Below are 23761 nucleotides of genomic sequence, written 5' to 3'. Positions count from 1 at the left end.
GATATAAGATATCTCAGGAAACTGCGAACCGATTTCGATGGCATTTTCGTTCATTTTACACGGCATGCATTGTTTTTCTAAATCACACTTTTTTTAAAGGAATGTACAGGTAGTACACTGAATAACCTTTTGATATTCACTGAAGGATTACTAATTTTGAAGTATTATGAATTTTCACACAATGGAATTTCTGAATCTGCATGAGCCTTTTGGATTTTCACGTTTTAGTATCAATCACCGGGTCTCTGGTCCATCCCAATTTTCACAAACTAAATGTCAATCTAAATGGTACAAAACATCAAACTGCTAAATAATTAATGACAATTTTTAATAAAATTAATAAATAAAGACAGAATTGCAATTTATTCAGAAGAAGCATGCTTCTTCTGAATAAACATATCTTTATTTCAGCAGATTTGAGTTTTTCATTATCCTAATATGAAGGATAGCAACTATTTGGAAAATTTGATCCCCCAACAGTTTAGTCAGGAGAGCGGTTGTTGTTGTGGTAGGCCCTTAAGGAAGGATTGTTCTTACTTTCCAGTGGCGTCATCTGTGGCCAAGGATCCGACTTCTACCACACCCATACGTCACACCCGTTTATTGGGCGGCCCCATTCATACATCCACAGATCGTAATTTTGACCTGAACCAGAGAACTATCAATCTCCAATTCAGTATCCCCCCAGGGGTATAATTTGTAATGGTAACATGGAGTACTTTGTGATCCGACAGATTTAACATGCACCAGGGAGTTTTCAGCCGTCTGAATTCGAACCCTCGTTCTCACGAACGCGAGTCCAGCACGTTGTCAACAAGGTTATCCCGACCTGGAGAGCAGTTGAAAGTTTTTAATTATTTCTGAAAACGGGCCATAGTAGCTCCCAACTCCCTTATTTTTGAATTAGGGAGAGGTGTGTTGACATGCATCTAGTGTAACAAAAATAAAATACTTTTTTTTATTTACCATTTAAATATTCTCTGTAAATTTGGGCAATTTGGCAAAACGGGGTTATAGCTTCATAATGGTAGTTACAGGACAAAACACGAGCGTTAAGTTGCAAACTAAAATACAGTATTTACATGTTTTAAAAGTAACGTCTTAATGTTTGCTTTATATTATTCTTATTCATCCTTATGACCAATCATAGATAATATGTCATAAATGATTATGCTTATTATATATTTTGATAATCACTTTTTCAATGCCTTTCTTTAATTAAGAGATATTGAACTTATAAGATCAAATGACTACACTTGACTAGCATAGACAGGTCAATATTTGTATGACTCCCACGGTTAACATTTCTAGTAAATTCAAGTTAATGCTAACATTACGCGAATTTAAAATGTAGCTTTAAGTCATCTCGTAGCCCTTAGTTTTCCTTCAGATATATTTTCCTCCAAACATAATATTTAGTTGTCGTAATTAATGTATTAAATTATCTAAGTTTGTTTTTTATTCGCTACCACAATGCGATTTTTCTAAGACTACACCCTGGGTAAGGTTTTTGTGTTAATAATGTAGATTAATTGTCAACACATCGCTTATTAGAGTTTTATTTGCTAAATTAGATTTTAAAAAAAAATTTTCTTAAAATTTTAATTCTACTTCCTTATAATTTTTTATACCATATATGTGATTAAAAAAAATGCATTTCAATATTATTTGGGCTACTTTTTATAACTATTTATAATTTTAAAGCAATTAACGCACTGCAGAACTATTTTCGATCCAATATAACAGAAAAGTTTAAAACCAATTACAGTGTACTCTTGATATCTAGAAAACCTTGTTATGTCAATATATATATATATATATATATATATATATATATCATGTTNTAAATCCGAATTTTGTATTGTTAAAAATGTCATCAATTCTAAAAGATTTTAACATGATATATATATATATATATATATATATATATATATTGACATACAAGGTTTAAATGTTGTTATGTCAATATATTGACATAACAACATTTCACTAAAACCACGATGTAAGTTCATTATAAATCAATTTTCTATTTAATGGATAATTATTTTTCGTCTTACTTTTAAAAATAAAGTTATCTTTGCTGCATTTAAATTTGCAGTCAACTGTCATCATTACATGTATATTTAATTGTAGTTTTTCTTATGTTTCATAACTCTACTTTTTAGAGTAATGTTTCAGACCAGACTATATTTTTTTTTATCTTTTTAGAACATATTCTGCTCTAACTTTGTTATCTCGAAATTTTTTTAGCGGCCTTCAAATTTGAGATATCAAGAATATACTGTATTAATAAAATTATGTAAAATCAATTGCTTACAAAATTATAAATTTTCTTTAAACTCTTTTTTTTTCAAAATAGGACAGTAAAATTCTTTTCGGATTCCTACTAGCAGCACTGTTGTAAAGATTCGGCAATCGATGCAATATCTGTTAGGTATCTTTTACGTCAACAAAAGAATTGAACTGATTAGATAAATCGTCACCGCAGTCTGGATTCCGCATAAAAACGGATCATTTTTGCCCTTATCACTTCTTTCTAGCCAGCAGGAGGCAAATCCAGCAGTTGCTGCTCAGTGCTCGCTTTCATCTTACTTTTTAAGGTTTCGGCCGCCCACTACAAAACTGTCGTACGTTTCGTGTTATAATAGCGCTAGGCGAGTGCAAATCGCCGAGAAGAGCTATTCATTGAATGTAAGGAACTATTTCTCCAGGTCGCCCTCGATTTCCTCGAGCGACCGGTCAGAATCTGACTGCAGTGATCTCACGTTTAGGAGCCCTGGCAAAACAGAGTGGAAGTACAAGAAACGCAAAACATTCAGTAAGTTGTTATCTTCCGGATTATTAACACTAGGTTGTCTAGAGGAAGTCATTTTGACTGCGTTTTAACTGTTTTTTTTTTTTTTTCATTTGCGAAAAATGTACAAATAATAATGCATAAATTAATATTTTCTTTCCAATTGAAGTAAATTTTTTTATTGTTGATATTTACTAATAACTTGTTATATAGCTGTAAATAATATAAAAAATATAAAAAATTAATAAAACAAATTTCTTTACATATTAGTTATTCTTTCACAATGCAGTTATTTTGACTACTTTTGGGCAATATAGGTATATAGTAAATTTCAGTCTTTCTAGTGTTAAACACCTATACTGTCCTGCGATGGAAAAATCAGACGAAAAAAAATTAGAAATTGAGTCTTTTATATATTTGGCATTTTTTAAGATAAGCCACAAATTGCAAAAAGATTTTCGTTCAAAAAAAATTTTTTTTTTTTTTTTTATCAGTTACCTGAAATTCTAGTTTAGCGTTGATTAGCAAGGGAAGCAGTTCTTATCAAAATCTAATGTGATTGTGCAGCACTTGAGTTGTTGTTTTCTTTTCAATTGCAGAGCTGTATACAATAACATCTGTAACCAATATCTATAACTTCGTAACCAATCGTATTATTATATTTAATCTTCTTCCGTTTCTCAAATTAATTGAGATAATTACTATGGTAATCTATATCTATTCTTCTATCATCTATTCTAAGACAATCGAAAAACATCTACGCGAGAGAAAGATTAACACTAGATTGCCCAAGGAGGTCATTTTGACTGCTTCTTAATTTCAATTAAAAAAACAATGATGTATATAATGACACAATTTCTTAGAATTTCGTGACTTTTTGTACAACATAAAAAAATTTTTATTCTTAATATCTACCAATAACTTGTTATATAGCTGTAAATAATATTAAAAATTAATTTCAAACAAACTTTCTTTAATTGATTATAATAATTACTATGATAATCTATGTAAATCTATCTTCTATAGTTCTATCTTCCAAGTACAAGAAACGCAAAATATTCTGTAAGTTATCCATACAGATATTACGCACCTACAAAATCACAACATCTCGATACCTGAAATTCGATAATTAATTGCGATCTTACTATGATATTCTAACATATCTCTTTTCGTTTCTATAATTATCTGAGATAATTACTATGATTACTTCTTCGGTTTAATCTAAGTGATCGAAACGCAATGCACTTCGTAAATGTTCCTGCTAAAGCTAGAAAGCCACTAATGTGCATATTACATATCTAATATTAATATTGATTGTTATAACTTAATTCTTAAGATATACGGCACTTTAACCAGTCACGATAATTAATTTCCACATTAGTTTAGATAATCTGTATAACAATTAATTTTTGCACTTAAGCGGTAACATATACAACTATTACACACCTACAAAATTGTAACTTGTCTGTATCTATAATTCTATGATTAATTGTGATTCTACTAAGATATTCAATATGTATAAATTTTCGTTGATTTCTATAATTAATTGTGATAATTACTATAATTATATCTTTGGGTTTATTTAAACTAAAGAAATGCAATACTTTTGACCAATAATCGGTATAGCTATCAAACACCTGTAAATCTGCATTATGATAATTAATATGATAATCTATATAAATTTATCTACTACAGTTTTATTTATAAATCATGAAAAACCTAATATTTCTCCAATCGTAATAAGTATTCCATATATTTATCAAACACCTGTATATCTACATATATGATTAATAAATTGATTATGATAATTACTATTATTTTTTATATTAAGCACAATATTCTATTGCTCTACCATAGTATAAAAAACGAAGCATTTTTCGCAAATAACCTGTATAATTATCAAGAACCTACAAATCCACATCTATAATTCTTTAATTAATTATAATATTTTTTATGATATTCTATGCGAATCTATATCCTATAATTCTTAATATAATGAAAGAGAAACCTTCAGCAAACTGAAGTGTATTTATTATTATTTAAAATAAATGCTGTGATCGACGTAAATTTATTATCTATATTTCTAAGTACATTGAAGAAAATTATTTAAACGTCTACACATCTATAATAGTTCTTCTGTATAGACTTTGGACTCACAAATCGATCTACGTGAAACTGGGTTTTGAAATTTGTTTATTCCTTTCACAGGAGGAACACTTAAGTACAGAGGTGTACACAGTATCATTATAAAATAATGGCTGAAAATTTATATATAAAAATTAAATGGATATTTTCTTTCACTAACTACCATTTTTGATTTTGATTTAAATAATTTCATAACGCTAGTTTGTAATGGCACACTAGTGTAATTTATATCAAAAAATAATAATTTTGAAGCGGTTAATAAGTTCAGACTAATTCAAATAAGTTAATCTTAAAATGTAGCGTTATATAATTACGGTACCTTTCATGTTATTATATAATAGAATTACTTTACTAGAAAGAATATTTGCAAATAATAACAATAATTTTTCGATTCACATTATTAGTTTTAGAGATATATTGAAATACGTAAGAAATAACATGAAAGGTACCGCTTGGTAAAGGTACTCACATGAAAGGTACTCACTATCTTGATTAAATTATTGAAACTTACTTAATATTACTTAAACTACTTCTCTCTATTTTAAGGATCAAAAATTCGAGTGTAAGCTTATTTATTAAAAGTATCTCTTCTTTCTGACTTTTCAACTTAATAGTTCGTTCCAATGAACTATTATATTTATGAAATTTGACGTTTCAATCGTAAAAAGATTTACATATCATGAAATAAAAATCTGATTATTGAATCTATCTATTAAATAAAAAAAACGTGAAAATAACGTTAAAAATCTATCAAATAAAAAATACGTGAACTGTAACAGAAAAAATCTAAAGTGAACTTTAATTTTTGAAATGATATGCATTAAATAGGTTTTTATATGCTAAAACACAGGTTAAAAATAATTTTTAAAAAAAAATACAAGTTTTCAAATATGTATTAACATTTTTTTTTGTAATTATTTTTTAAAACAAATTATTTATCTTGAAATAACTAAGTAAATTCAACAAAAATTCAGGATGCTTAGAAATTTGGGAAATTAATGCATATTTTTCATTAAAAAAATACCATACTATGTTTTTCACCAAGCAGAAATACAAAAAAAAAGATTAAAAATGTTAATTATTGAAGAAATGAAAAAAAAATCTTTCGGCACTCTGAAAGGAAAAAATTTGTTAAATGTTTTCATAGCATTGTCTTCATTTAGAAAATGTTCAGCTTGTTATCACCTTGCTTCTAAGAAATGGTTATTTCATTCCCAACAATTATTGATACCTAATTTTGTTTCATTTTACTATGAAATCTGAAGATCGAAAATGCAATTTTTCTTAAATTGAAGTAATTTCTAATGGCTTGTTTTCAAATCGACGTGCTTTCGCTAATAACAATCGAAAAAAGCTTATAATAAAAAATACATACGATGTTTGAATCTTCTGATTCCGTTAGCTTTTTCCGGACCATTCTAAGTTTCTTAACCAACGTTTCCAAACAAATTTTGAATTTAAAAATAATACGATTTTTTTTTTCAAATGGCAGGCACTGAACTTTATTCTTCGCCTTAGAAATTGTCGGAATTGTTACTCTTTTCACGTTACCCAGTGGGCACCTGTGAGCCAAACTCACGGAGGCGAGCAACATTACCCGCGCCACACTGCCACAAACCCGTTCATAGGGTGAGCCACACTCACGCATCACAGGACAACACATAGAGAGAAATATCCATACTCAGAGCGGGATTCGAACACGCAGCCATTGGCTCCGCAGTCAGGCGCGCAAACCGCTCGGCCACCTGGCCGGCTTTCCATTAATACGATTTATAAAATCTCTGATTCCGGAATTCATTACAGAACAAATTTTGCAATTAAAAAAACAAGAAAAGTACGATTTTTGAGAGCGTCGAATCTGTGAATTATAATCGAACAAATTTTTAAATGCAAAATAATAATAGTATTTTTGAAAACTCTGATTCTACAATTTATAATCGAACAAATTTCGCAAAACTATAATAATAATAATAATAATAACAATAATAACAATGCGATTTTTGAAAGCTCTAATTCCGCAATTCATAATCGAACAAATTTTGAAATGGATTACCTGCAAGTGACGTAGTGTGGTGTCTCGATCCTGATGGATAGTTGAAACGCGGCATTTGTTTACATTAGCAACTGCTCTTTCCAGTCCATTTCGAGTAAATCAAGTCAGTCAAGTATCGATTCTCTTAAGTGTCTCATTCTATATTCTTTCACTATATATTTCGTGCTTACATAACATTAGTAGTAGTAAACCCGAAAAATTGGGTCGGCTGTGCAACGACGGTTATAAAATAAAATGTAATAAAACGATCAGCTTGCCCTGACGTCATAGATCACATGTGTGGGTAACATGATCTTCTTCATGAAGTACAATTACCCAATTTCTAGAGCTTATAGTGTCTTTTTCTTTTGCAGAAGTCAGGAGGGAGGAGTCGAAGGAGATTCTTCGCCAGTATCCTAACAGTATACCTGTAAGTACAAAACATAATTGTTCTAGTTTTAATTCTTGAGACCTAGCGTCCATTATATTAGGCAACTTTAATACTTAAAAATAATATTTTAGAATTTTTTCTGGCTGTATGCCTCTACTAAGCGATTGTCTACAGTGTAAAAACAGTGGTGTAACATCTCATGGAATTAGATGATGAACCACCCAAACAATTGTGCGAAGGAACATTTAAAGTTAACTCCAAATCAAGTGCTCATTTACTTTGAAGAATGTAGTTAAATCTAAATGCTAAAAATATAAAATGCTTACACACCAAACTCATACCCTATGTGAATTGCTTTTACTTCTAAACACTCCGATTTCGGCGTACTATGGATATCGTCATTAGATTGTTCACAATCAAGTTCGAAACAGCGTGAGTTTGTTTGTTGGCTCGCAGATTGATATATATCTGTTACTGTGAATGACAGAAATGAGTGGTTGTTTACTTTTTCCGGTGAATATTGGCAATCACATAGTCACTTTCGTAAATGTCCGAAATATATACTAGGTCTAGTTAAGTGCCACCGCCCGGTATACCTTACATTGATGTTTTTTTAAGGTCAAGTGTCACTGCCCAGTACTCATTTAACTGGTACTCCATACACTGATGTTTCTCCTAATCTATCCTCAGCAGATATTGAAATTCAAGGAATAAATTAATATCAAATCGGATAGAGCAAATATTTCGGACATTCACCAAAGTGACTATGTGATTGTTGACATTCACCAGTGAAATTCGGCATTTTCTTTATTGTGGAAGGTTCAGGGTGACATGCATTAGTCACAATTTTGCGCAATTTATTAATCTATTCATGTAAAATATGCCATGCTCAAAAACACTCTTAATTTACAGCATTTTTTTTTAACAATATGAATTTAAAACTGGTATAAATATAATCTCGACTTGATGATTTTAAGCTTCACTTTTATTCCCTGTAAATAGACTATCCCGTTGTGAAAGTATGTAATTATTTGTTTTGTGATATATTTAGGTGATATTGGAGAAGCTACCAGATGTTACATCACCCACTTCACAGAAGGAGAAGTACCTCATCCCTAGGGATCTGAGTGTGGCTGATTTCACCATGATGGTGCAAAGGAACATGTTTGTCACAGCAGACACAGCAGTTCACCTCATTGCCGACGATGAGCTTTTACTTTCAAAGTAATCCAGAACTACTGTTTTCTAACTGTTAACAAAATCGATCTAAGATACCAAATATGCTTACATTCAAATCTATTCTTGCCAGAGGCAACTTTAATAATTTCAGACATTTTGCAATTTCTTTTTGTATTATAATTTGAGTACGCTTTTCCAAAGCAGCTGAAAGAAATGGTAGACAAAATAATGACAATATTTTAAATGATGCAAACGAAGACAAGCGTAAGTTAATAAAACTATTCGTAAACATGCAAACAGGCTGTCATAGCTTTGGTAAAGCTTAAATGCTAGGTTTTCTGCGAGTTTAATATCTTTTATGTACGCTAATTAAAACAATTAAAGGGAAGAACGTTTTTTTAGAAAAGAACAAAACGTCCATACTCAGATGAGGTAACACATGATAGCTAAACTTTTCGCTGATACCACTGTCACGTAATGGCTTGTGACATCGTAAGGCAGTGACGTTGTGGTCGCGTTTGTGCAGAGCCACAACATTTGATCGCCGAAGCTTGTATTGTAAGGATGTTTTGAAACATTGTAGCTTAGTTCAATCCTTGGCTTTTAAATTTTTTTGTTTACACATCGTTAGTCCAGACTGGTGTCATTGTCTAGATGATGTAAAAAGGTGGCAGATAGTTGAAAGACTCGAGGTGGACCAACTACTGGCTACCTGTTGCATGGATCTCGAGGTTTCGAGAAGTATAGTGCATAGTTCGTGAAAACAGCTCATCGAGGTGGGAACAGTGGTCCGCCGATCAGCCCAAGGCCGCAAAAGAGGATCAATGCCAGATTGAGTCTTCTAGTCAAAAGTAATAGACCGGCGACAGTCATATTACTATATAATACAACAAAAATATCCGTTTCACAGATAGCAGTCCCCCAGAGACTTAATGCAGGTGACCTGTATGCCATACGCCTTGGAGTCTGCATCCCTTTGACTGTAAATCACAAAAGGACCATCTAACACGGTGCCGCGATAACCTGTTTCGGATAGAGAAGGATTGAGAGCAGGTCCTCTTCAGTGAGGAGTCGTGATTCAGTCTGGATGGCGACTCGAGATGTGTTCTCATCTGAAGAGAAATTGGGAGTCGATATCGTTCCTCTAACATTGTCGAAAAGGACTTCTGTGGTCCAGGATACAGGGAATGATAAAGACCCCCGTAAACAATAAGAAACACTGATGCTAGACCTGTATAGCTGCAAGAGGTGACCATACATCTTATTTGACATGTTTTTCTCTGACTGATGACAAGATGCTGGTCAGCTGGACAAGTGACCGTTTTCCTTAATTAGGGTACAGGTTGCCCCCATTTTTGTTTTCCAGTATTTTGGTCTCATATCGGATGATGTTTTTGACTTTTTTATATGATTCGTTAGTTTCTGATAGTAAAAAAAAAGCATTTACCCCTTCAATTGTTTTTCCCAGTGTAGTTTTAAATTTTAAAGTGTGATTTTTGTTTTTCAGTAAGAAGATGGGAGAAGTGTATGATGAGGAGAGGGACAAAGATGGTTTCCTCTACCTCAACTACTGCGCTTACAAGCCTTTTTCCTATTCGAAGATTTCGGATGGAAGAATTCTATGACTAGTTTAGATGACTTTTTATTTATATATCCTGTACATAGAGTGAAGAATATTTGTAGAACAAATTTTGTTGTTAAGATTAATAAAAGTATGTTGTAAAAATGTTGTTTATTTTTTCTTCCTTTACTTGTGGGAGCAGAACTGTTGAAAACTCATTATTAATCTATGGCATTTTTTGTTTTAAATTTCAGAAATTGAAAGAAAATTTTTTATATCTCACTCAAATCGAGTTATGCTGTTTATGAAAATTTCTCAGTGAATCATACTGAATGTTCCATACTGAGTTATAAATTGAATGATCCATAATCACCGACCATTAGATAGTAAAGGTTCTCTAGAACAAGTTATGGCTTATTGCGAGAAATCCGATATTACGTCCAAGTCACCGTCAAAAACACTAATATTAGGGAGATTTCATAAATTTACGTTAGCTTCCTTAAACTCCCGTACGTAAGATTTCAAGGAATTGTGCAGGCATCAGTAAAAAAATATCAAGTTTAGCAAGTGAAAATAAGATATTTTTCAAAAATCCGTAGGTTAGAAACGCTAACTTAGTGATATATATCACTAATGATATATATCATTTTAACTTAGATCACAAAATCAATACAAACATTTACAATGAACGTAGACTATCTCTTTAAAGCTGCGCATATGATTCAAGATGCTTTGTATTACGTGAAACAGTGATTTTGCGAGCAGAAAAATTTGTGTAGATTATGCAAACTCAGCAATAAAATTATAATAACTATAAAATTAGGTAGATTTTGATGAACTCAGAGATAAAGAATGCAACTTACTATTATTATTAATTAAACAAATTTATGAACTTCTATATTATTTAACTTCTTTTAACTAAATTATATATTTAAATTGAATATAATTTAAAATTTTGAAATAGCGGAAATATATCTACTTTTTTATGGAACTAGTACAATTAGACAATCATAATGTGTAAACAAAACCAATAATTAATTTTACCAATTAAACTATTATAATTAATTAAACCAATTAAATTAAATCAAATTAATTAAATTATAATTAATTAAACCAATAAAATTAATTTTTTATTGGATGAACCAATGATTGTAAGATACTCGATTCATATCTAAATTTCATCAATATATTTTTTCAAGTTCACATTCCATATCCATGTTTTTAGTTCGTTGGTAGACTTACACAGAAAACAACATTTAACAGCTATAAATAGCGTTCTTTAAGCTTTATTTTTGTAGCATAAATCACGCCAACATAACGCAAGTATACGTAGCATCTAAAATAAATGCGAGCATGTGCAGTTGCTTCAATCTTATATATGGGAGCGTACGGAGGCAAACGTAAAACGGCGAAATCTCCCTATTATGGATTCAAAAAACTTATCTTTATAACTGGTTAAAATTCACTAGCTTACCACAACAGCGACAATTTTTTTAGATGGAACTAAGTGTTTCTGCTGTTTAAGTACGCAATATCAATCATATATATTAAAAAAGCAAAATTGAAAACATTTTTATTTATTTCTGATATCAATATAGAAAAATCGAAAATGAACGTCGTTTCACCTTTTTTCCTTCTTACAATATTATTCCTTTATGTTTTCAAAGTAAACTTGTGTGGCAGACCGCTGGCCAAGTTACCTTTCTCCTTACAAATGAAAAGTCATCTGCTGGTTTTAAAAAAAACTGACCGCACACTTAAAAGCAATGCGTCTTTTATTGACCATATATTTATCATATCTTCTTATTTCTCTTCTTGACAGATTACTATCGAAATCATTATCCACTGTTATTGATGACGTCAAAAGTTATTGCCCATCAATCATTTTTCCCCCTGTATCATTTAAAACCTTCCAGCTCATTTTATTGTCAAAAAACAGTATATTCTAGATATGTAAACAAAACCAAAATAATTGTTCAAAATTAAAAGAAAAGAGTCTATGTGTCAGTCTATGTGTTAATGTGTCTATTTCATCCTTTAGTTTTTTCTCCATTGCTGTGTTCATTGGCGTCGTCAGATAAAATTTATTGGGGGGGGGGACCATACTTAAGACTGTTATTTTCACGCTTCTTGAGAAAAAAGGAAAAATATCACCCTTGCCCTTATTATATATATATATATAATAAGAAATACAACTCTAATGAATGAATAAACTCTGCATCATAGAATCAAGAAACATCTTGATTCTATAATGCAGAGTGGTCCGTAATCTACTTCCTCATATACAATTTTAGAATCATCTTTAAGAATTAAGTTTAAAAAACTATACAAATTTTGAATAGCAAACTACCATTTAAAAGCGGGAAAAAACGACAAGAAAATCGTAAGAATCACTATTAAGATAAACGGAATTGAAACTTTCAAACCAGTTTGATTGCCGAAGTAAGTTTGAAGTGTCTCAAATAAGTGTCTTTCAATTCCTCTATGTTTTTTCGGCAACTTAACATAAATTTTTGGTCATGTTTTGATTTTCTTCCCCCCCCCCTGAAATATCAATTTGTGATCCTTTTTTTTTTTTACTTCATTTGTGACAAGAATTCTAGAAATTTATCGAAGGAGTTGTCTTTACGGAGCATCATGTGTACAATTCTGTGAAAAAATACTATTAAATGCGCAGAAAATTACAAATCAAACAATCTATAATGAAATACAACATAAAGTACTGTCTGAGTAAAAATTTTCAGACTAGAGCAAACGTTTGAGAAATCGAAAAATACAATTTAAATCCCCTTTATTTAATTCTTAAAGTATATTATTAAGAAATAACGCTACAAACAAGATTTGCAATTATGTAAAATTATGTAGAAAAAATTGTTAAGATCAAAATTAGTATTTTAGCCTGAGTAAAAACTTAAAGGCTACCAGTAATTTTTAGAAATAAATATAATTAAAAAATACTATGGCTACTACGACGATTGAAAAACACTTCTATTTGCAAATTTGCCATGAATTCTTGCTATGTATTTTTTATTGCGCTTTTTAGAAGTTTTGGTTGCAAAGGTAAAGAGATTAACTGATCATGAAAAGAACCGATAGAAGCTTTTTCTTCAATAAATATTCGTGCTAGTGCGATGATAATGATAGGTAGTTCAAGATCAAAGACTCTAGTCAGTAAGTTCTTAAAATTGAAAGACAATAATGGTAAAAAAGGATGCGGAAAGAAGAAACTATGTCCTCGTGTGATAAAAGACGAGATTACAATAATATAAAACATATACCTAACTTTGTTAAAAACTAGTTTCTTCTATGAAAACTAGAATAGTAGAAGTAATTCGGAAAAAAAAAGACTCTTACACAGGCTTCTCAATTTTTACATTTCTTAAATATTATTTTTTTTATGTTGACTTCAATTGAAACCCTAATTTTGTGCCGCACCACTTTTTTCAGATAATTGCAAAATTAGAAATCCTGTTTGTTGCGTTACCTTTTAACAACTTTAAAATTAATTATAAAATAATATTTAAATCCCTTTTATTTTTATTTTTGAATTTTTTTTTCACTAGTCTTTAAGTTTTTATTCAAATTATAATTATGCAAAAATTAAAATTATACAAAAATTGAATTTTGTTCAAACATTAGGATAGCACATTGATCTAACGGAAATTTCTTGGAAAGAGCAACAAATAATAATAAATAATTTTTTAAAATTATTTTAACTTTATTAATTGCTTTGGTACATGCTTGTGCATGTTGATTAACATCGATTGATTATTTACTTTCCTATTTTCTACCCCATGCGCTGAACTGGTATTCGGCTTGTAAATGAATAAAAAATTTAAACTGGGGAGTTTTTCCGGATGATGCAGATGCAACTGTGCAATGTGACTCAAAATGGGAATCAGTAGAATAAGCAGCAAATACAATTATTACATTAATGTCAATTAAAAATTGAGTTGTGGTGAGTCGTAAGTTTGTAATTTACTTCAGGCGAGGAAATATATTTGTCCTCAAAAACTGCCTTGAGAGCTAGGCTTGTTAGTCTAAAATAGCTAAATATTTTTTTAATAAAAATACTATTTATTTCAATTATAGTAGCATACTAGAATTAAAAAAAAGAACAGAGTTCAGTAAGTAAAATTTTTGCTAAATAGGCAAAAACTGCAGAATAGTGCATGATAACAACATTTTGACAAATAAATATTTTATTTATTGATAATTTCTATTTTTACTTTCCATTTCTTTATTAAATGATTATTTCTTCTTTTTCTAATACAATTTTTTATAAAAAAGCATTATTTAAAAACAAAATTTCATCAATTTTATTTTTAACTTTTGAACCTTTCATATTTTTGTATTCTGTGTTTGATTACTATATAATGTATGAAATACTGCAAATTTATTCTATGATTAAAAAATGAATTGTATCATAGAAACGACTAAAACTTTACAAATTGATAATACTTTGAATTTTTTTGATATTTTTAACTAATTAAAAGATTTAGCCCCTGAGAGACTGTTGATTGATACATTATTTATTACAATACTATATATTAAATAATTAAAAAAATTAAAAATATGTAAAAATTAAAACATATAAAGTATTAAAAATATATGAAGTAATCATGTATCACATATCATTTTTATGTATCACGTATGTCCCTTTTTCAAAAGTCTCAATTGAAAAATAAGCATAATTTCTTTAAATAATACATTGAGGTAAAAGTAAAGTAACTTAAATCCAATGTGCACAGTGTCTTAAAAATATAGTTTTATTTTGAAAAGAGCATTTTGTCTGTTAAAGTTTTTGATGAGAATGACATGAAATTTATAAATGCATAATATTATGTCATGTAATCCTTCGTGATAAAACAATCATGAATGAGATAAATTTTTGGGGCATATTTTAACATTTTAAATTGTAGTCGAACGTTTTTTAAAAAAATGTAAGGAAAAAGTCATAATACGTTTTGCTAAACGAAAAAAATTTTTTTTTACTATGAATTTGAATTGATCTGGATTTCTGAGATGACAACATTAATAATAATACTGGAGAAACTATCTTTATTGGTTTCAGTAGAGATTATCTTGATTAAAATAAATATATTTATAAAACTCTAAATTGCAAAAGAAAAAAAAATAATAATAAGAAAAAAAAATTTGAGAAATTCAAAAATATTAAAGCAGTTTTAAGTTTAGACATTTTCTCATCTTGTTCCGGTTCAAAACGTTTTAAAAATCGAAATTGTTGTCTTTAAAAAGGAAAATAAAATTTTATTCAGTTAATTGACAGAACTATAGTATTCATATTTTGAAGAAATGATAAATTATAATAATTGTGATGGGAATAATTTTTATGCACATTTTATTTAATGTATTTATCTTCTTATTATTTTCAAGCAAAGAAACAGACAAGATGAGATATTTTTGGTTTTCTTGGATCGCATGATTTATTTTGGTAACCATAAAAACTTCATATAAATGTACACGAAAAAATAAAAAAGACAACACATAGAAATCTTATTTTCCTTCCTCTATCGGCAGTATTTATAGTTTCAGTATAAAAATTTCAAAAATTAATACTTTTAATTCAGAAAAAATATTTGTTGAAAATACCAAATTATGAAAATGTTGATTAGCACAAAATAATTAATTTAAAAATCCCATATTATTTTGATAAAAACAAAATAAATAAAATTACATGAAGTAATCATTAAACACTCATACAATAAATTGAGTTTAACAATTTGTCCCATTCTAAAAAAAATATTTTTATTAGTTTTTTTTTACCGTAATAAAATTATATGAATTTTTTTAGGAAACTTTTGCATTTAAAGTAATTCTTCATTGTTTTAATTAATTAAAACGCAAGTTAGTGATAATTATTTATATTTGAACATAAATAATCAATGTTTATATAATTTTTTTTAATTAAATTTTTTTATTAATTTTATAAATGTCCTTATAAACATAAACGTGACATTAAATTTCTGAATGAAAACAAAGTTATAGAAAGGTCATTAAAATTCTAAGTTTCGATTTATAATTTTAAAAATTAAAAAGTTACATTGATTTTACAAATATAAATAAAAAGTAGCTCCGTGCGTTCAAAATAAATTCATGCGCAATGAACAGTAAAACCATGAAATGATGTACTGTATAAATAAATTTAATATACAAACTATAAAACAATTCTTGCAAACATATAATGATAAATGTATTAGTAAGTGATTTAATACAAACATTTTCTTACCTCCCCAGAATTTATTTAATGACTTCTTATTATCCAACGATAAGCATTATTATAAAAACTTTAAATAAACTTTATTTAAAAAAATAACAACTAATAATTTTTAAGTTAAAGCAATTAATGAAACAAAATATAAAAGTAAACAGAATTACTACTGATATTTATCAAAATTTCGAACTGACTGGAAATGTCTAGTTTAAATAATGATGGAATAACACTGTGAGCGCTTATACGTAAGAGAAGATTTAGAATGATTCTATTTCAGAGAAATTTTCTTAACAAAACCACCAAAAAAATAGAAGATGTCTACGAGAATCTCCCCCTACTGAAATCCCCCCTAGAAATTCTAGATAATTGCCTGTTTCAGACAATTTATGAATAGGTAGGGGTCTGTTGATATTTGACATTTTAAAAAAGAGGACAAAAGTATCCTAAACTAAGGCCGCTATTTTTGGGTATCAAATGACTATGTGTTATGTTGAGGGAGAATCGTCTTTATCAGTTAACAGTGAGAAGAAAGGAATGGTGGGAAGAGTGTTTTAAGGGAAGGGTGGCTGTGACATTTCTTGTAGTTCTCTAAACACCTGTTTAATTTTTTCAGACAGTGCATTTTTCTGTGTGTATTTTATTTTTTACTAATTTTCTTTTAATTATATAATATAATAAGTTGCGCTTTGTAAAAATAAGAGAGAGCGAAATTGAAAGTTATGGAAACAAAACGGAAATATTTTCTCAAAATAATGAATCCTGGCTTCCCAATTATTGGGGGGGTCCGGATCCCTCTGACCCCTATGGTTCCGACGCCAGTGGCTGTGTTAACGGCAATTCCATCGGCTATTGTGAATAGTCGTTATAACGGACTTTTACTGTATACATGTTGTTTTAAAACTCGTGGGTGGAAATTTAAAGGGTGATAGAAGGCGTCTACATGAGCGATTATCACTATACAATGTATGGGTATGGACGAAGAGCGATCGGTGAACCACTAGTCTGTTACTGTCTCACGAAAAAGCGATAGCAGACGAAGAGAAAAGGTCACTAAATTAATTATATTCATAACAATTTCTGACAAAATTACAAAAACTGCTCAAACGAGAGACGGTGCAAAACAACGCCAATATTATAATTTAGTTACGAGTGGAAGCTAAAGTATTCCAATGAAACCACACAATCATACTGTTTGGACAGAACTAACATTTTATTGTCCAGTGCAAAAAATAATAATAATAATAATGATAATAACTTGAATTTTAAGGGGGGGGAGGAAATAATTCTCTGATGTTTTATTATTGGGATTTGTGTTTACATTTACGCGAAATTTATACTTGATATTTATTCGATTTATAAATTCTAACAGATCAAGAGCCTAAAAGCAATTTTAACTTGGTAATTTAGACTTACAAAAAAAAAGTTATTTAAATTAATTATACTAATTAAGATAACTTTAAATTGATTTTATTAATCCAAGAATATAACATTAATATTAATGCATTATTCTTGATATCATTAAAAAATGAAATGTTCCGCGAAATTAGGAAAAGGTATGAAGTGTTGCTAAAAGCTGTTTTTTATATTAATTATATATTTTTTTCATGATTTTGTTGTTGTAGTTCATTTACGTCGCACTAGAGCTGCGCAATGGACTATTGGCGATGGTCTGGGAAACATCCCTGAGGATAACCCGAAGACACGCCATCACAATTGTGATCCTCTGCGGAGAGGATGACACCCCCGCTTCAGTAGCCCGACTACCTGCACTCAAAGTCGAGCACTTTACGGTAGAACAGTTTCACGAGGACCAATACCGCACACCCTCGGTCTCTACGTAGACTGATCCAAGTGGTCACCCACCCGCACACTGACCGCAGCCAGTGATGCTTGACTTCGGTGATCAGCTGGGAGCCGCGTCTTAACGATCAGTCCACTGCATGACATTTTTTTCATGAAGAACAAATTTTATTTTTTATCTACCATAATTTAAAAGCAGTTATTCTTAAAAATTAGTGTTTGTTTTATTAGAAAAATTTTTTGAGAAACTATTATGCTTCATTAAGAAATAAAAAGCAAACGCTTGAGAAAAAAAAGATAAATTTTTTTAATTTTCTTGAAACTGAAGATAATTATAATTGTAAAAAATATTTTCATTTCAGTGCTACTGGTTTATTAGGTGATCATAAATGAGATATTATTACGAAAACTAAAATTTTGAAGAAAAAGTTTTGGCAAGTCTTAGATGAATTCTGTACATAAAAATTATACAAAAAAGTTTACGAAAATTCTGATCGGATGAAACTGGGTATTTATGGAAATGATGAAAAAAATTCCTTTTTTTTTCCTCTGAAATGTTTTTTATAGCAACAAATTAATACTATGACCTTCCTACACTGAGAAACTTTCGGGAGTTTAAAAAAACAAAGAAAATTAGGAATATGTTTGGAATTTTTCGTGTTTGGATTTTGTTTTTCTGTTATGCCATAGGCTATGTTGTCATCATGTGCCTATTGTTGGTAGGTGAGATACTGTAACCGATTTCTAGGAATTTCGACTTGGGGTGTTATGGAATATTGCTACTAGTGGTCATGTCAGACTATGTCCCAGCTTTATCTGGACAGTGCCATTCAACAGGAAAGAGGCATCGCATATTTAAAACGTATATCCCTTTTTATTTCTTTTTTTTTTTACGATTTTCGACAAGAAAAAGTATGGCATAAATGATAAAAGAAAACCTCACGATTCTATACTTCTCATAAAGTAGTATCTAATGGTCATAGATTAAAGGTTCACAAAATAATTAAAAGTACCCATTTTAAAATTCAGAGTAAAGGTTGTGTAACACTCGGAAATTCTGCACTGTGAAATATTAATCACATAAATTCATATAAACTTGCAAATGTAAGAAAAAACTATATTGAGTTATTTGTATATGAAAATAAAATTCTTTTTAACACTTGTACATAAAATGTAAAGTTGCAAATTTAGTATGTCAGTAATACTCTGAATATTATACACANATACCGATTGTGGACATGCAAGCCAAAACCATCTGTCGTGCAATTTTCCACACTTGGATATCTCGATTTGGATGCCCTTCGATAATTACAACAGATCAAGGTTCTCAGATGCGATCATCTTTATATCGTGAGTTTTCCGGAATGTTAGGAACAAGCCGAATTCGTACGACAGCATACCATCCCTTTCCACAATGCCATTTGAAATGGGATGGTATGCTGTCGTACGAATTCGGCTTGTTCCTAACATTCCGGAAAACTCACGATATAAAGATGATCACGTCCGGGTCACCATTGAAGTGTTGTTTCATCGCTTTAATACAAGACATCTTATTCAGAAGGTTAGTAAGTAAGTATTTATTCATCGTTGCTGTTCTATCTTTNAAATATCGTAGTACATTCCTATACAACTGAAAAGAGGAGGAGAGGGAAGGGAGAAGGGCTAAAAGCATGAAACCGGTCTCTCCCCAGATGGTGTATTCAAGTGTTGCGATCGCGAATTCTTAGCAAGATTTGTAAGTGTTGATAAAGTAAAAGTGTTGATAGAGTAAAATAATTTCAGTTCAGCATTTTTCTAACTTTTTTATTTGAATTATTTCATATTCCATTCATTAAATTTTTTAAATAAAGTAAAGATACATCTTATATAAGGAAAAAAATTAGGCAGAAAAATATCCATTTTCTTTCTATAAAAAGACTACAAAATTAATACAAATGTGAGGAAATACTATAAAACAGAACTAAAAAATAGATAAATAAATAATTTTGTAGAAATTATTGATACAATATTTTGTAAAAATGTGACGTAAAGTTTTTTTTTTTTTTTTTTTTTTTNTTTTTTTTTTTTTTTTTTTTTTTTTTTTTTTTTTTTTTTTTTTTTGACAAATTTTGAGGGATCGTATAATACAATCAAATAATAATATAAATTACAAGCTGCTAATATAAATATAAAAAATGAAAACATAAATAAAAAAATTAATAATGCAAATAAAGAAAACAATAAAATGAGCTATGAAACAAAAACGAGATACAGAAGAAAAGTGTGCCTGCTCTTATGCTAGACAGGAAACAGGTTTGTTGTCACATTGCAGGTCAATAGGTACTTGCAACAGGCACACTGCAACAAAGAAGCGAAATAGTATTTCGCATCGCTGTTGTGTTCGGTATGAAGCCACTTTAATGTATGATGGTGCTTGTAACAAGAACAGTAGTAAACAAGTAAAAAAAAGGTCGGAATCGGTACCCAAGAAAGCAAGTTCAAAATCGAGCATCATGCTTTTTAACAATGCATCTATAAATAACTAAAACACATTTTCACTTCAAACTCACCAAAATTTCTTAATATCATTAGTATCGTATGAAATGCTGCAGATTTGAGCTTAGAAATTATGTAATTTATTCCTTTCATTAAAAACAAAACTATCCATTTGAAAATATCGCCTCGCAGAATAAGCTACAGTAAGCAGCTGTATACTTTCAAACCGGAAGTAGAGCAGGTCACTGAGTAGAACTGTTTACATTTATATTGAAAACATCATCCATATAATATTTATCTGTAACTGCAACAGCTTAAGTTTGTTTTGGTTTCTCAATGTTTACTTCGGAGAGACATTAATAGCATGATCAAATGAAATTATAGATAATTTATTAATTATGGCAAAAATTAAATCTTTTATGGAAAATGCTGTTCATAATAAAAATGTTCTTGCAGCTAAATATGAAAAATTAGACCCGCCATCTCATGTAACTAAAGCCACGTCTATTGATATAACAACAGAACAGACTAATGATAAATTAACTGGATTTAGAGAAATCAAGTTTATTAGTAACTTAGTATTATTCTTTTTAAAAAAATGCTGGATGATGTGCAGTGCTGCTGTCTTTGTGATATTTGTCATTTACTGGTATTATGGTAGCATTACCGCCTTCATTTTATTTGTATTTGCACTCACTGGTACGTTTTGTTTCCTGTAATTAACTTTGTTATCTTATTAGCATTGATTTACCTTTAATGTGCATCTCTTTATAGTTTAGTTCATTTACACTAGTTTTGAAGCGTGTGATTGTATTTTAAAATTAATTAAACTTCGATAAAAATTTGCAAAAGGGTGCCGCCCTTGTTATTTCAGTATGCAAAAATCGAGGAAGATTACTGAAAGTGAGACCTTCTATTAATATTAAACCGTGGTTAAAATGCTAAGAAAATCGATGATTTTATATACAGTAAAACCTCCAAGTTTCAGAACCCAATCTATGGAGCACCCTAATCTACACACTTACCAAAACTTTAATGATTGCTACAGACATCCCAGTTTCTTTTGTTTATTGAAGACTACTATTAAATTTATAAGGTGCATTTGTACTTTTCCCTTTCGCAGGTGATAGAGGCGGGAATTTCCGTATTGTGATCTGTCGTGCCAGCTACAATCGCCGAGGTGACAAATAGATTTTAAACTTGCAAATTTAAAAAAATAAAAAACTTGTAGATGTTTTCCCGGGGTGGCTACGAGTTATACCTTTTGAGTTTTTCCCTTTCTGCGATGTTTACTTTAGTTCCTCGCAAGCCGTTGCCAAGACTTGGCGATTATTCTGCCGCAGATCACGAAACGAAAACTTCCCCATAAAGTTGCCAACGGTGTCCAGGTTCAACTAAATTCTTTGTTTCTTAACTTTTTACAAATTTAAAAAAAATCACAGAATTTACATGCATTAGAGAAATGGAAGTACAATTCATTATTTTTTTGAGAAAATTAAAATCTTTTTAAACACTTTAAAAAAAACTGTTTCATTATGTTGTAAAGATAATATTTCTGCTGTTACTATGCAGATCATCTTCATATCTGTTACATATTATCTTAATATTTTTTTTTTTAACTGATAATTTTTTTCATAAAGTGGGAGGATTTCTGTATCAATGTTTAAACTAAAAATTATCAAAATGTGATGATAACCAGGCAGTTATTGGGGAGAAACTTTAAAAAAAAAATATCATGGAATGAATCTAAGTAAAAAATTAATTCCTATTAACCCTCAGACAAATAATTACTTATTTTAATTTTTACAAACACAAACATTCTGATGCCTTGGCAATTGTAATTTGACTACAATATTTTTTCAGTGATAAAATTTTTTGAAGCAATTCGGTTTAATGTTTTTTTTATTTTTGTACAATTATATATATTCTAAAATGAGTAGAGTAAAATTGGCAAAATTATTTAAGTGTAGAAAAACTAAAAAGAGATCCTTTTAAAAATAGTTATTAAATGTTTCCATTGAAATATTTGTGGTCAAACATTTATGTATGTGTGGTGTATTTTGCCATTCGAGACTATGTGTACGAACTATCGTATCACGCAAGCGAATCAGGACTTCTCCTCTTCATTCGGGAAGTTTCAGTTTAGATTCCTCACCTGCTAACGTTGCATTAAATTGCATCTTCTGTATTCTAAATTAGTTGTTGTCTTTTATAAGCTTCTGATATTTTAATATTTTTACAGGTTTCCTGAACCATTTGAATTGTCGCATATTAAGTCAATGTCTGTATTTTGACATGGTTTGAGTTCAAGATGAAGAGAAGAATTTTTATTTTGAATAATATCTTGAATTTCTGCATCAGTTTGTTGAGCCTTCGCCAGATCGTGAAAATTCAGAAAATTCGATTTAGTAATTGAATCTAATTCTATACGCGAAAGTGTGTCGGCTACTATATTTTCGGGTCCCTGTACATGTCTAAGGTCAGTTGAATATTGAGATATAAAATCTAAATGGCGTAGTTGTCTTGGGGAACATTTATCCGGATTTTGTTTGAATGCATAGATTAGTGGTTTTTGATCAGTATATATTTGAAATTCTCTGCCCTCTAACATGTGTTTGAATTTTTTTATTGCCGAATAAATAGAAAATAACTCGCGGTCATAGGTTGACCATTTTTTTTGAGAATTATTTAATTTCATCGAGTAAAAAGCTAAAGGCTCCCATTTCCCCTCTGAAAGTTGCATTAATGAACCCCCTATTGCAAAATCCGATGCGTCGACCCATAAGCTTAAGTTTGCACCAGGAATAGGGTGTTTTAAGAGGGTTGCCTGCGCGATTGCTTCCTTTGCCTTTAAGAAGGATTTTTCTGCGTTTTCATTCCATTTTAATGGCTCATTTTTGACCTTAGAATGATTTTTCTTTTTATTTCCTTCTAAAAATTGTATTAAAGGATTAAGGATATCAGCGGCTTTTGGGATAAATCTGCGATAGAAATTAAACATGCCTAAAAATCTGCGAAGTTGTGTTAAATTGGAAGGTTGAGGGAATTCTAATATGCATTGTACGCGATCGGGTAGAGGTTCGATTCCTAATTCTGTTAATTTAAAGCCTAAGAAATTTAAAGAATTTTTACTGAATGTACATTTTTCA

At 29.9% G+C, this 23761-nt stretch overlaps 1 protein-coding gene across 1 annotated transcript in view; it reads left to right on the top strand.

The window, feature by feature from the left end:
• Nucleotides 1-20873: 20873 nt before the first annotated feature.
• Nucleotides 20874-23761, top strand: part of LOC107451492 (abhydrolase domain containing 13-like protein Bem46) — a gene marked incomplete in the record, with an annotated part of 13428 nt that continues 10540 nt past the window's right edge. Inside the window, 1 exon segment of the mRNA XM_043049043.2 lies at nt 20874-21311. Within this exon segment, the coding sequence (XP_042904977.1) occupies nt 21011-21311 (301 nt within the window).

The sequence above is a fragment of the Parasteatoda tepidariorum genome, chromosome 3, assembly GCF_043381705.1.
Source record: "Parasteatoda tepidariorum isolate YZ-2023 chromosome 3, CAS_Ptep_4.0, whole genome shotgun sequence".
Classification (NCBI taxonomy): Eukaryota; Metazoa; Arthropoda; class Arachnida; order Araneae; family Theridiidae; genus Parasteatoda; species Parasteatoda tepidariorum.
The sequence above is the reverse complement of the archived record's forward strand: the minus strand, read 5'-3'. Positions and strand labels throughout refer to the sequence as shown.